The 11,849-nt window shown below is 50.2% G+C and overlaps 1 protein-coding gene across 1 annotated transcript; it reads left to right on the forward strand.

The window, feature by feature from the left end:
- Positions 1-223: 223 nt before the first annotated feature.
- LOC119934146 (putative transporter SVOPL) lies at positions 224-11,719 on the forward strand. The gene is made up of 5 exons (XM_038753551.1): positions 224-419; positions 5,517-5,672; positions 7,983-8,074; positions 10,235-10,355; positions 11,700-11,719. The coding sequence occupies exons 2-5, from the start codon at positions 5,555-5,557 to the stop codon at positions 11,717-11,719; spliced, it is 351 nt and encodes a 116-aa protein (XP_038609479.1). The 5' UTR covers positions 224-419; positions 5,517-5,554.
- The last annotated feature ends 130 nt before the right edge of the window (positions 11,720-11,849 follow it).

Genomic DNA, 11,849 nt, shown 5'->3' on the forward strand with positions numbered 1-11,849 from the left:
CCCCACAGTCCTGAGGTGAGTTCATCCCTGGGACAAACCTCCCCTTGGGGTTTGGACTTTCGGGCGGCTCTTGGGTGAGGGGGCCTGGGCCTCCCCGGGGTGAACAGAGAGGGGTCCGGACCACCCGACTCCCGTCTGAGGGTCCGCTGCCGTGCTCCTTGGGCCTCCCGGCCTCTATGTGGGCAACTGGAGGACGAATTGGACTGGGCACCCACCGTTTGCAGGACACTGGACTGGGCGCCTCTTGTGTGTGTACGGCTTGGGGTTGGGTGTCTACTATATGCAGGTCACTGGACTGAGTGCCTACTTTAGGCGAAGCGCAGGACTGGGCCATCTGCTATATACAGAGCATCTACTGTGAGCAGGACACCAGACTGAGCGTCTACTGGGATCCATCCATCGATCAGTGGTATTTATAGGTACTTGCTATAATAATAATAACGATGGCATCTGTTAAGCGCTCACTATGTGCAAAGCACTGTTCTAAGCGCCGGGGAGGTTACAAGGTGATTAGGTTGTCCCAAGGGGCTCCCAGTCTTAATCCCCATTTTCCAGATGAGGTAACTGAGGCCCAGAGAAGTGAAGTGACTTGGCCAAAGTCACACAGCTGGCAAGTGGAGGAGCCAGGATTTGAACCCCTGAGCTCTGACTCCAAAGCCCGGGCTCTTTCCATTGAGCCACGTTGCTTCTCCGTTGTTCTCTCTGCACATGTTAATAATATTATTATATTAACATAATAATAATAATAAAGGCATTTATTAAGCGCTTACTATGTGCAAAGCACTGTTCTAAGCGCTGATCCCTCCATCAGGGGCTCCTGTCCATGTCCTCCTACGGACCCTGGTCCAGGAGAAGCCAGGGTGATGGGGTGGCCTCCTTAAGGCCCTTAGCTGACATTGAGCAGTATTGAGAAGCAGCGTGACTCAGTGGAAAGAGCCCGGGCTTTGGAGTCAGAGGTCATGGGTTCAAATCCCAGCTCCGCCAACGGTCAGCTGTGTGACTTTGGCCAAGCCACTTAACCTCTCTGGGCCTCAGTTACCTCATCTGTAAAATGGGGATGAAAACTGTGAGCCCCCCGTGGGACAACCTGATCACCTTGTAACCTCCCCAGCGTTTAGAACAGTGCTTTGCACATAGTAAGCGCTTAACAAATGCCATCATCATGATTATTATTATTGAGAAGCAGCATGGCATCGCAGATAGAGCCTGGGGCTGGGAGTCAGAAGGACCTGAGTTCTAATCCCAGCTCCGTCACTTGTAATAATAATAATTGTGGTATTCGTTGAGCGCTTACTATGTGCCAGACACTGTACTAAATACTGGGGTGGATACAAGCAAATTGGGTTGGACACAGGCCCTGTCCCACATGGGGTTCACCTTCTCAATCCCATTTTACAGATGAGGTAACATAGGCCCAGAGAAGTGAAGTGACTTGTCCAAGGTCACACAGCAGACAAGTGGCAGAGCTGGGATTAGAACCCAGGTCCTTCTGACTCCTGGGTTGTGATTTATCCCCTTGTCTACCGTGTGGCCTTGGGCAAGTCACCTCACTTCTCTGGGCCTCAATTACCTGTAAAATGGGGATTAAAAAGGAGCCCCATGCGGGGGATAGGTTGTTTCCAACCTAATTAGCTTGTATCTACCCCAGCGCTTAGTACAGTGCCTGACACACGATAAGTGTTTAACAAATGCCAATACACCCCCCCCCAAACTGAGTCCATTTCCAATAGCCACACGAGCCAGCAGCTTGAAAGCCACCCCAGATTCCTTATCCGGGGTGGGTTTAGTGAAATTTGGATGAAATAATAATTATGGTATTTGTTAAGCACTTACTATGTGCCAGGCACTGTACTAAGCACTAGAGTGAATACCAGCAAATCGGGTTGGACACAGTCCCTGTCCCACATGGGGCTCACCGTCTCAATCCCTATTTTACAGATGAGGGAACTGAGGCACAGAGAAGTGAAGTGACTTGCCCAAGGTCCCACAGAGGGACAAAGGAGCCCTTCTCCAGGAGAGGCCAGGGGGGAAATATTTTCCTGGGGCCGAAATCTGGTTTGACGGGAATGTGCGTTTTGTGAAGAAAGAGGCGTGTTTCGGATAATTCGGGATTAATCTGTGCTCGAGAGGGATTAATAAGTAGGGCCTCAGTGACACCCACAGCCCAGCCGGCCTGGGAATCTGCAGTCTCCCACGGCCGCACCGGGATGTTGGGAGGAATTGGGAAGCGGTCACCCTCCAGGGCCCCCGACTCACGGTTAGGGATGGACCACCCAAGACCCCTGACTCAATCAATCGATCGTATTTATTGAGCGCTTACTGTGTGCAGAGCACTGTACTAAGCGCTTGCACTGTCTCCCCTCTCCATCCTTAACTCTCCCTCGGCACGGCCCATCCGACACCCCCGACGGTCCCCTCTCCGTCCCTGACTCTCCCAGCCGGATCCTGGAAAACAGCCGGCTGACGTGGGCGGCGAAGACCACTGTATTCATTCGTTCGTTCAGTCGTATTTGTTGAGCGCTTACTGTGTGCAGAGCACTGGACTAAGCGCTTGGAAGGTACAAATCGGAAACATAAAGAGACGGTCCCTACCCACCAGCGGGCTCACAATCTAGAAGGTGGAGACAGACAACAAAATAAAACAAGTAGACAGGTGACACCTCAAGCAGAGAAGCAGTGTGGCCCTAGTGGCTAGAGCCCGGGCCTGGTTCATTCATTCATTCAATCGTATTTATTGAGCGCTTACTGTGTGCAGAGCACTGTACTAAGCGCTTGGGAAGTACAAGCTGGTAACAGAGATGGCCCCTACCCAACAGTGGGCTCACAGTCTAGAAGGGGGAGACAGACAACAAAACAGAACAAGTGGACGGGTGTCAAGTCATCAGAATAAATAGAAATAAAGCCATATTCATTCATTGAATCGTATTTATTGAGCGCTTACTGTGTGCAGAGCACTGTACTAAGCGCTTGGGAAGTACATGTTTGCAACATATAGAGACGGTCCCTACCCAACAGCGGGCTCACAGTCTAGAAGGGGGAGACAGACAACAAAACCAAACAAGTGGACGGGTGTCAAGTCATCAGAATAAATAGAAATAAAGCCATATTCATTCATTGAATCGTATTTATTGAGCGCTTACTGTGTGCAGAGCACTGTACTAAGCGCTTGGGAAGTACATGTTTGCAACATATAGAGACGGTCCCTACCCAACAGCGGGCTCACAGTCTAGAAGGGGGAGACAGACAACAAAACCAAACAAGTGGACGGGTGTCAAGTCATCAGAATAAATAGAAATAAAGCCAGATTCATTCATTGAATCGTATTTATTGAGCGCTTACTGTGTGCAGAGCACTGTACTAAGCGCTTGGGAAGTACATGTTTGCAACATATAGAGACGGTCCCTACCCAACAGCGGGCTCACAGTCTAGAAGGGGGAGACAGACAACAAAACCAAACAAGTGGACGGGTGTCAAGTCATCAGAATAAATAGAAATAAAGCTAGATTCATTCATTGAATCGTATTTATTGAGCGCTTACTGTGTGCAGAGCACTGTACTAAGCGCTTGGGAAGTACACGTTTGCAACATATAGAGACGGTCCCTACCCAACAGCGGGCTCACAGTCTAGAAGGGGGAGACAGACAACAAAACCAAACAAGTGGACGGGTGTCAAGTCATCAGAATAAATAGAAATAAAGCTAGATTCATTCATTCAATCGTATTTATTGAGCGCTTACTGTGTGCAGAGCACTGTACTAAGCGCTTGGGAAGTACACGTTTGCAACATATAGAGATGGTCCCTACCCAACAGCGGGCTCACAGTCTAGAAGGGGGAGACAGACAACAAAACAAAACTTGTGGACGGGTGTCAAATCATCAGAATAAATAGAATTAAAGCTAGATGCACATCATTACCGAAATAAATAGAATAGTAAATATGAACAAGTAAAATCAATAGAGTAATAAATCTGTACAAACATATATACAGGTGCTGTGGGGAGGGGAAGGAGGTAGGGCGGGGGGGGATGGGGAGGAGGAGAGAGATCCTGGTTGTCTGAAGGATGTGCGTTCTAATCCCTGCTCCAGTTTTTGAGCACTTACTAAGCGATTGGGAGCGTTGGTAGACATGTTCCCTGCCCACAAGGAGCTTAGAATCAACAGGAGAAGCAGCATGGCTTAGTGGAAAGAGCCCGCGCTTGGGAGTCGGAGGACGTGGGTTCTAATCCCAGCTCTGCCGCTTGTCATTCATTCATTCAATCATATTTATTGAGCGCTTACTGTGTGCAGAGCACTGGACTAAGCGCTTGGGAAGTCCAAGTTGGCAACATCTAGAGACGGTCCTTACCCAACAGTGGGCTCACAGTCTAGAAGGGGGAGACAGAGAACAAAACCAAACATATTAACAAAATAAAATAAATAGAATAAATATGTACAAATAAAATTGAGTAATAAACACGTACAAACATTGTCTGGCGTGTGACCTTGGGCAAGCCGCTCAATGTCTCTGTGCCTCAGTTCCCTCATCTTGTTCCCTTCATTGATCCACCCTGAGCTCTTGACCTCGATGTCCGCCTGGGAGGCGGAGACGTCCAGGCAGGTGACGGGCTGGCCGTACACCCAATGCAGAACTCTAATAATAATAATAATAATGATAATAATAATGGCATTTATTAAGTGCCCCACGTGGGACAACCTGATTTCCTTATAATAATAATGATGGCATCTGTTAAGCACTTACTATGTGCAAAGCAATGTTCTAAGCGCTGGGGAGGTTACAAGGTAATCAGGTTGTCCCACGGGGGTCTCACAGTCTTCGTCCCCATTTTACAGATGAGGTAACTGAGGCCCAGAGAAGTGAAGTGACTTACCCAAAGTCACTCAGCTGACAACTCTAGTCACCAAGGTGGCCGATGGCCGGGTTCTGGCTCTCGGGCCCAGAACCGGCACTTTGCTGTGGCCAATTTGGCCGTCAGTGGGCCGGGCGCATCAGCTGGGCCTTGAGCTGTGCCCCTGCCCGCCTCCTCGGTGTTGCCAACTTGTACTTCCCAAGCGCTTAGTACAGTGCTCTGCACACAGTAAGCGCTCAATAAATATGATTGAATGAATTACACTCCGTGCACCCGAGGGGACCCACGGACAGGGATGCGCGAGCAGCGCTATGCCCACCCAAATGACCACTCTGATCAATCAATCAATCGTATTTATTGAGCGCTTACTGTGTGCAGAGCACTGTACTAAGCACTTGGGAAGTACAAGTTGGCAACATATAGAGACCGTCCCTACCCAACAGTGGGCTCACGGTCTGATGGATTCCTATCCATGGGTTCTCGGTCCCGTCGCCTTGGGCCCAGAGGTCACCCAACGTACCCGAGGGGCTGCCCCGTCTGCCCTGCCACCCTCCTGCCTGCCAGGAAAATGGACACAGGCTCCCGGAGCATCCTAAGTGTCGTGGAAGACCCCCTATCCCACTCCGGATGAGAAACTGTGGATCCTGAGGTCATTTTAGCTTTTCACAGATCCCGCTGGACCTGAGCTGAGCCGCGGCGGGGACAGGATGGTGGTAGATCAGGAGGAGCCCCAACAGGAGCACCAAAGGAAACACGTCGCTGGGGCCGGGCCGGCCTTGAGCCTGGAGGAGCTGGGCCCCGAGGGCCGGGAACGTCCTGCCGCGGGTGAGACCCTTAATAATAACAATAATAATAATAATAGTATTTAAGTGCTTACTGTGTGATGATGATGGCATTTATTAAGCTCTTACTATATGCAAAGCACTGTTCTAAGCACTGGGGAGGTTACAAGGTGATCAGGTTGTCCCACGGGGGGGCTCACAGTCTTAATCTCCATTTTCCAGATGAGGCAACTGAGGCCCCGAGAAGTGAAGCGACGTGCCCAAAGTCGCACAGCTGACAGCGGATTTGAACCCATGACCTCTGACTCCAAAGCCCGGGCTCTTTTCCACTGAGCCACGCTGCCTCTCTGTGTGCTTACTGTTCTAAGCAGCGGGGTAGATACAAATAAATCCGGTCCGTGTCCCACGTGGGGGCTCACAGCCTTCGTCCCCATTTTACAGATGAGCTAACTGAGGCATAGAAAAGCCAAGTGCTTTGCCCCAAACCACACAATAGGCGAGTGACGGAGGTGGGATTAGAACCCAGGTCCTTCTGACTTCCAAGCCCGTGCTCTATCCACTAAGCCACACTGCTTCTCTGCCCGTGTGGGCAAGGAGAGCTGAGAGCTGGCAGGTTGAATGAGTTGCCAACTTGTACTTCCCAAGCGCTTAGTACAGTGCTCTGCGCACAGTAAGCACTCAATAAATACAATTGATTGATTGATTGATTGAGTGTGGCCAGGCAGACCCCTGGGCACCCCCCACACTCTGGGTCAAATCCATTCATTCATTCGATCGTATTTATTGAGCGCTGACTGTGTGCTGAACACTGTACTGAGCACTTAAATCCCCGGGGGAGTTGTGTGGCCAGCACGGGCCCTCGGCCCCAGCCAGGAGAGGGCCGTGAGGAAGGGACACAGCCCAGGCCCGAGGCGGGGGACCGGTTCTGGACGGCATCTGCCAACTCCCGTGGGGTGGCACGGAGGGCACGGAGGGCACTGGACTGGCCAGGGAAAGGGGACGTCCATCCCTGGGAACCTCCTGCCGCTCCAGAGCTCGGCGGAAAGGAGACCCTTCATCTTCGTCTTCACCATCAACCCTATCAGTATTTGCTGTACTTCCCAAGCGCTTACTACAGTGCTCTGCACACAGTAAGCGCTCAATAAATACGATTGATGATGATGATGATTTGCTGGGCACATATTGTGAGCCCACTGTTGGGTAGGGACCGTCTCTATATGTTGCCAACTTGTACTTCCCAAGCGCTTAGTCCAGTGCTCTGCACACAGTAAGCGCTCAATAAATACGATTGATTGATATGGGGCACAGGACACTGGGCTCAGTGTCTACTGTGCATTCATTCATTCAATCGTATTTCCTGAGCACTTACTGTGCGCAGAGCACTTGGGAAGTACAAGTCGGAAACATACAAGTCGGAAACACGCTGAGAAGCAGCGTGGCTCAGTGGAAAGAGCCCGGGCTTTGAAGTCAGGGGTCGTGGGTTCAAATCCCGCTAATTAGCTGGGTGACTGGGCAAGTCACTTAACGTCTCTGTGCCTCAGTTACCTCATCTGTAAAATGGGGATTAAAACTATGAGCCCCCCATGGGACAACCTGATCACCTTGGAACCTTCCCAGCGCTTAGAACGGTGCTTTGCACATAGTAAACGCTTAATAAATGCCATTATTATTATTATTATTATAGAGAGACGGTCCCTATCCAACAACGGGTTCACAGTCTAGAAGGGGCCCCTACTGTGTGCAGGGCACTGAACTGAGTGCTTACTGAGTGCAGGGCACTGGGCGGAGCACCTACTATGCACATGGGCCCCCCAGGGGGGCCAACCTGATCACCTTGTAACCTCCCCAGCGCTTAGAACAGTGCTTTGCACATAGTAAGTGCTTAATAAATGCCATCATTATTATTATTATGGGCTAGGGGGAGGGATGGGCATCCTGGGGCTGAGCGGGCCAACTCTCAGTGGGCCGGAGCTCTGCGGCTTGGTTCCCGTGCTCATTTCACTCAGCTCAGATCCCACGCTCTGTTCATCATCATCAATCGTATTTATTGAGCGCTTACTGTGTGCAGAGCACTGTACTAAGCGCTTGGGAAGTACAAGTTGGTAACATATAGAGACAGTCCCTACCCAGCAGTGGGCTCACAGTCTAAAAGGGGGAGACAGAGAACAAAACCAAACATACTAACAAAATAAAATAAATAGAATAGATATGTACAAGTAAAATAGAGTAATAAATATGTACAAACATATATACATATATACAGATGGTTCAGATGGTATGGTTCGGGTCTCGGGCTCAGTTGACCCGGTTACGATTCGGTGGTTTGTTTGAGTTCACGTTCTTGTGCTTTCAGAGCAGAAAACCTTCACCGTGGAGGAGGCGGTGGAGACCATTGGCTTCGGCCGCTTCCATATCGCCCTGTTCCTCATCATGGGCAGCACCGGGGTATGGACTGATAGCCCCCACCCCCCCCCCCTCCAGCCACTGTGACCTCCGTCCCCAACAATAATAATAATGGCATTTATTAAGTGGTTACTATGTGCAAAGCACTGTTCTAAGCGCTGGAGAGGTTACAAGGCGATCGGGTTGTCCCACGGGGGGCTGACAGTTTTAATCCCCATTTTACAGATGAGGCCCAGATTAGTGAAGTGAATTGCCCAAAGTCACACAGCTGACAATTGGCAGAGTCGGAATTTGAACCCATGACCTCTGACTCCAAAGCCCGGGCTCTTTCCACTGAGCCACGCCAATCCGTGATCTCTTCATTCATTCATTCATTCAATCGTATTTATTGAGCGCTTACTGTGTGCAGAACACTGGACTAAGCACTTGGGAAGTCCAAGTTGGCAACATCTAGAGATGGTCCCTACCCAACAGTGGGCTCACAGTCTAGAAGGGGGAGACAGAGAACCAAACAAAACATATTAACGAAATAAAATAAATAGAATGAATACGTACAAGTAAAATAGAGTAATAAATATGTGCAAACATATATACATATATTCATTCATTCATTCAATCGTATTTCTTGAGCGCTTACTGTGTGCAGAGCACTGTACTAAGTGCTTGGGAAGTACAAGTTGGCAACATATAGAGATGGTCCCTACCCAACAGTGGGCTCACAGTCTAGAAGGGGGAGACGGAGAACCAAACAAAACATATTAACAAAATAAAATAAATAGAATGAATACGTACAAGTAAAATAGAGTAATAAATATGTGCAAACATATATACAATTCATTCATTCATTCAATTGTATTTATTGAGCACTTACTGTGTGCAGAGCACTCTACTAAGCGCTTGGGAAGTCCAAGTTGGCAACATCTAGAGACGGTCCCTACCCAACAGTGGGCTCACGGTCTAGGAGGGGGAGACAGAGAACAAAACAAAACATATTAACAGAATAAAATAAATAGAATAAATATGTACAAGTAAAATAAATAAATAAATATATGCATACCAGTGTGACCTCTGATCCCTCAATCCGCTCCCCCAGTACATGACTCCCCTCCCTCACTGGATCCTCCAATAAACCATCAACCCTATCAGGGACTCTTTTTTTTTTAAAAAAAATATGGTATTATTTTTAAATGGTATTTGTTAAGTCCTTACTGTGTGCCAGGCACTGTACTAAGAACTGGGGTAGTTACGAGCTGCAAAGATACACAGTCCGTGTCCCTCGGGGGCCTCCCGCTCTCAATCATTCATTCGTTCAATCGTATTTATTGAGCGCTTACTGTGTGCGGAGCACTGTACTAAGCGCTTGGGAAGTACAAGTCGGCAACATATAGAGATGGTCCCTACCCAACAGTGGGCTCACAGTCTAGTCTCAATCCCCATTTTACAGATGACTGAGGCCCAGAGAAGCGAAGTGACTTCATCATCATTATCAATCGTATTTATTGAGCGCTTACTATGTGCAGAGCACTGTACTAAGCGCTTGGGAAGTACAAATTGGCAACATATAGAGACAGTCCCTACCCAACAGTGGGCTCACAGTCTAAAACAACATGGGCAAACAACAGGCAAGTGGAAGGGCGGGAATTCGAACTCAGGTCCTTCCGACTCCCAAGTCCAGGCTCCATCCACCGTCACTCTGCTTCTCTTGTCTGTTCTTGCCTCCCAGCGGCTTCTGGGTTATCCAAAAGTGGTTCTGCTGGGAGGGACTGGGGCCCGCGAGGTTACTTGGGTGGGGAGGCTGGAGGCCGGAGCACAGCTGGGTGATCTTAGGCAAATCACTTAATTGCGCCACTTGTCAGCTGTGTGACCGTGGGCAAGGCACTTCACTGGGCCTCAGTCCCCTCATCTGTAAACTGGGGATAAAGACTGTGAGCCCCACGTGGGACAGGGCACTGGGGGAGGCTGGAGGAAAAAGGAGCGCATAGAGGGAAACTGGAGGAAAGGAGGACCGAGGGGGAGGCTGCAATTGAGGGACGGGGGTGGGACACGACAAGGAATCCGGAGGCTGGGCAGAGAAGACACTGGGCTATATGTCTCTATATGTTGCCAATTTGTACTTCCCAAGCGCTTAGTACAGTGCTCTGCACATAGTAAGCGCTCAATAAATACGATTGATGATGATGATGGGCTCTTCCCGCCTTGCAGGTGGCGGAGGCGATGGAGATCATGCTGATCGCGGTGGTGTCTCCCGTCATTCGCTGCGAGTGGCACCTGGAGAATTGGCAGGTGGCCCTGGTGACCACGGTAGGTGGCCCTGGTGACCAAGGTGGGTGCCCACCTGCTCCCAGGGGCGCCCGAGTGAGCTGGCGTGCGGGGGGCAGCGGGTTGGACTCCGGAGCAGACAAGCGGCATGGCTTAATGGGAAGAGCCTGGGCTTGGGAGTCAGAGGTCCTGGGTTCTAATCCCGGCTCTGCCACTTGTCAGCTGTGTGACCTTGGGCAAGTCACTTCACTTCTCTGTGCCTCAGTTCCCTCATCTGGAAAATGGGGATGAAGACTGTGAGCCCCATGTGGGACAACCTGCTTACCTTGTATCCTCCCCAGCGCTTAGAACAGTGCTCTGCACATAGTAAGCGCTTAACAAATGCCATCATTATTATTATTATCTTTAAGGTCACCGCTGTGGCCGGTGGCTGGAGAGCAAATGAGTGACCTCATATACGGACGGTCCCTACCCAACAACGGGCGCACAGAAGAATAAAGGGAGCAAGTCAGAGCGACGCAGAAGGGAGTGGGAGAAGAGGAAAGGGAGGCTTAGTCAGGGAAGGCCTCTTGGAGGAGACGGGCCTTCACTAAGACCTGCAGTGGAGTAGGAGGAGAAGGGGCTTAGCGAGAGACCCCCTTCGTCTGCCTGGGGCCCCGCCGCCTGGCCTCGGGGGGAGACCCCGAAGCTGGGAGCCAGGAAACTGGGTTCTAGTCTTGGCTCTGCCCTAAAGCAAGTCACTGAACCTCTCAGTGCCTCAGTTGCCCCACTTGCAAAATGGGAGTGTTCATTTAATTGCATTTATTTGGGTAGGAACCGTCTCTTTATGTTGACCATTTGTACTTCCCAAGCGCTCAGTGCAGTGCTCTGCACACAGCAAGCCCTCGATAAATACGATTGAATTAATTTATTGAGCGCAGAGCGCTGTACCGCGCGCTTGGGAGAGTACACTATAACAATAAACAGACACATTCCCTGACTGCAATAAGCTTACAGTCTAGAGGAGGGGTCGGACATAAATATAAATAAATAAATGACAGATTGTGCGGAAGTGCTGTGGGGCTAGGAGGGGGGATTCATTCAATCGTATTTATTCCTGTGCAGAGCACTGTACTAAGCGCTTGGGAAGTACAAGTCGGCAACATATAGAGACGATCCCTACCCAACAACGGGCTCACAGTCTAGAAGAATAAATGGAGCAAGTCAGGGCGACGCAGAAGGGAGTGGGAGTAGAATAAAGGGAGCAAGTCAGGGCGACGCAGAAGGGAGTGGGAGAAGAGGAAAGGGAAGCCTCTTGGAGGAGACGGGCCTTCAATAAGACTTTGGAGGTGGGGAGAGTAATGGTCTGTCAGATTTGCGGAGGGAGTTGATAAAGGGGTAATGACAACCCCCGCTCCCTACCTCTCAGGTGTTGTGGGGGTAAAATGAGGCCATTGATGAGGAAGAGCAAAGCATCGCATAAAAAGCCAGGTGGTAAGGAGAGGTTTGGCTCTGGGGAAACCCCCACCCTGACAATGCCAGTCCCTGGCTTCTTCTGCGAGAACGCTTTCTGCCCCCC

This window comes from Tachyglossus aculeatus, chromosome 11 (genome assembly GCF_015852505.1).
Source record: "Tachyglossus aculeatus isolate mTacAcu1 chromosome 11, mTacAcu1.pri, whole genome shotgun sequence".
Classification (NCBI taxonomy): Eukaryota; Metazoa; Chordata; class Mammalia; order Monotremata; family Tachyglossidae; genus Tachyglossus; species Tachyglossus aculeatus.

Coding starts and splice junctions, on each gene's coding strand:
- LOC119934146 (XM_038753551.1), top strand. CDS start 5,555: ATGGTGGTAGATCAGGAGGAGCCCCAACAGGAGCACCAAAGGAAACAC. Junction 8,075..10,234: donor TCATCATGGGCAGCACCGGG/GTATGGACTGAT, acceptor CCCGCCTTGCAG/GTGGCGGAGGCGATGGAGAT. Junction 10,356..11,699: donor AGGTGGCCCTGGTGACCAAG/GTGGGTGCCCAC, acceptor CCTACCTCTCAG/GTGTTGTGGGGGTAAAATGA.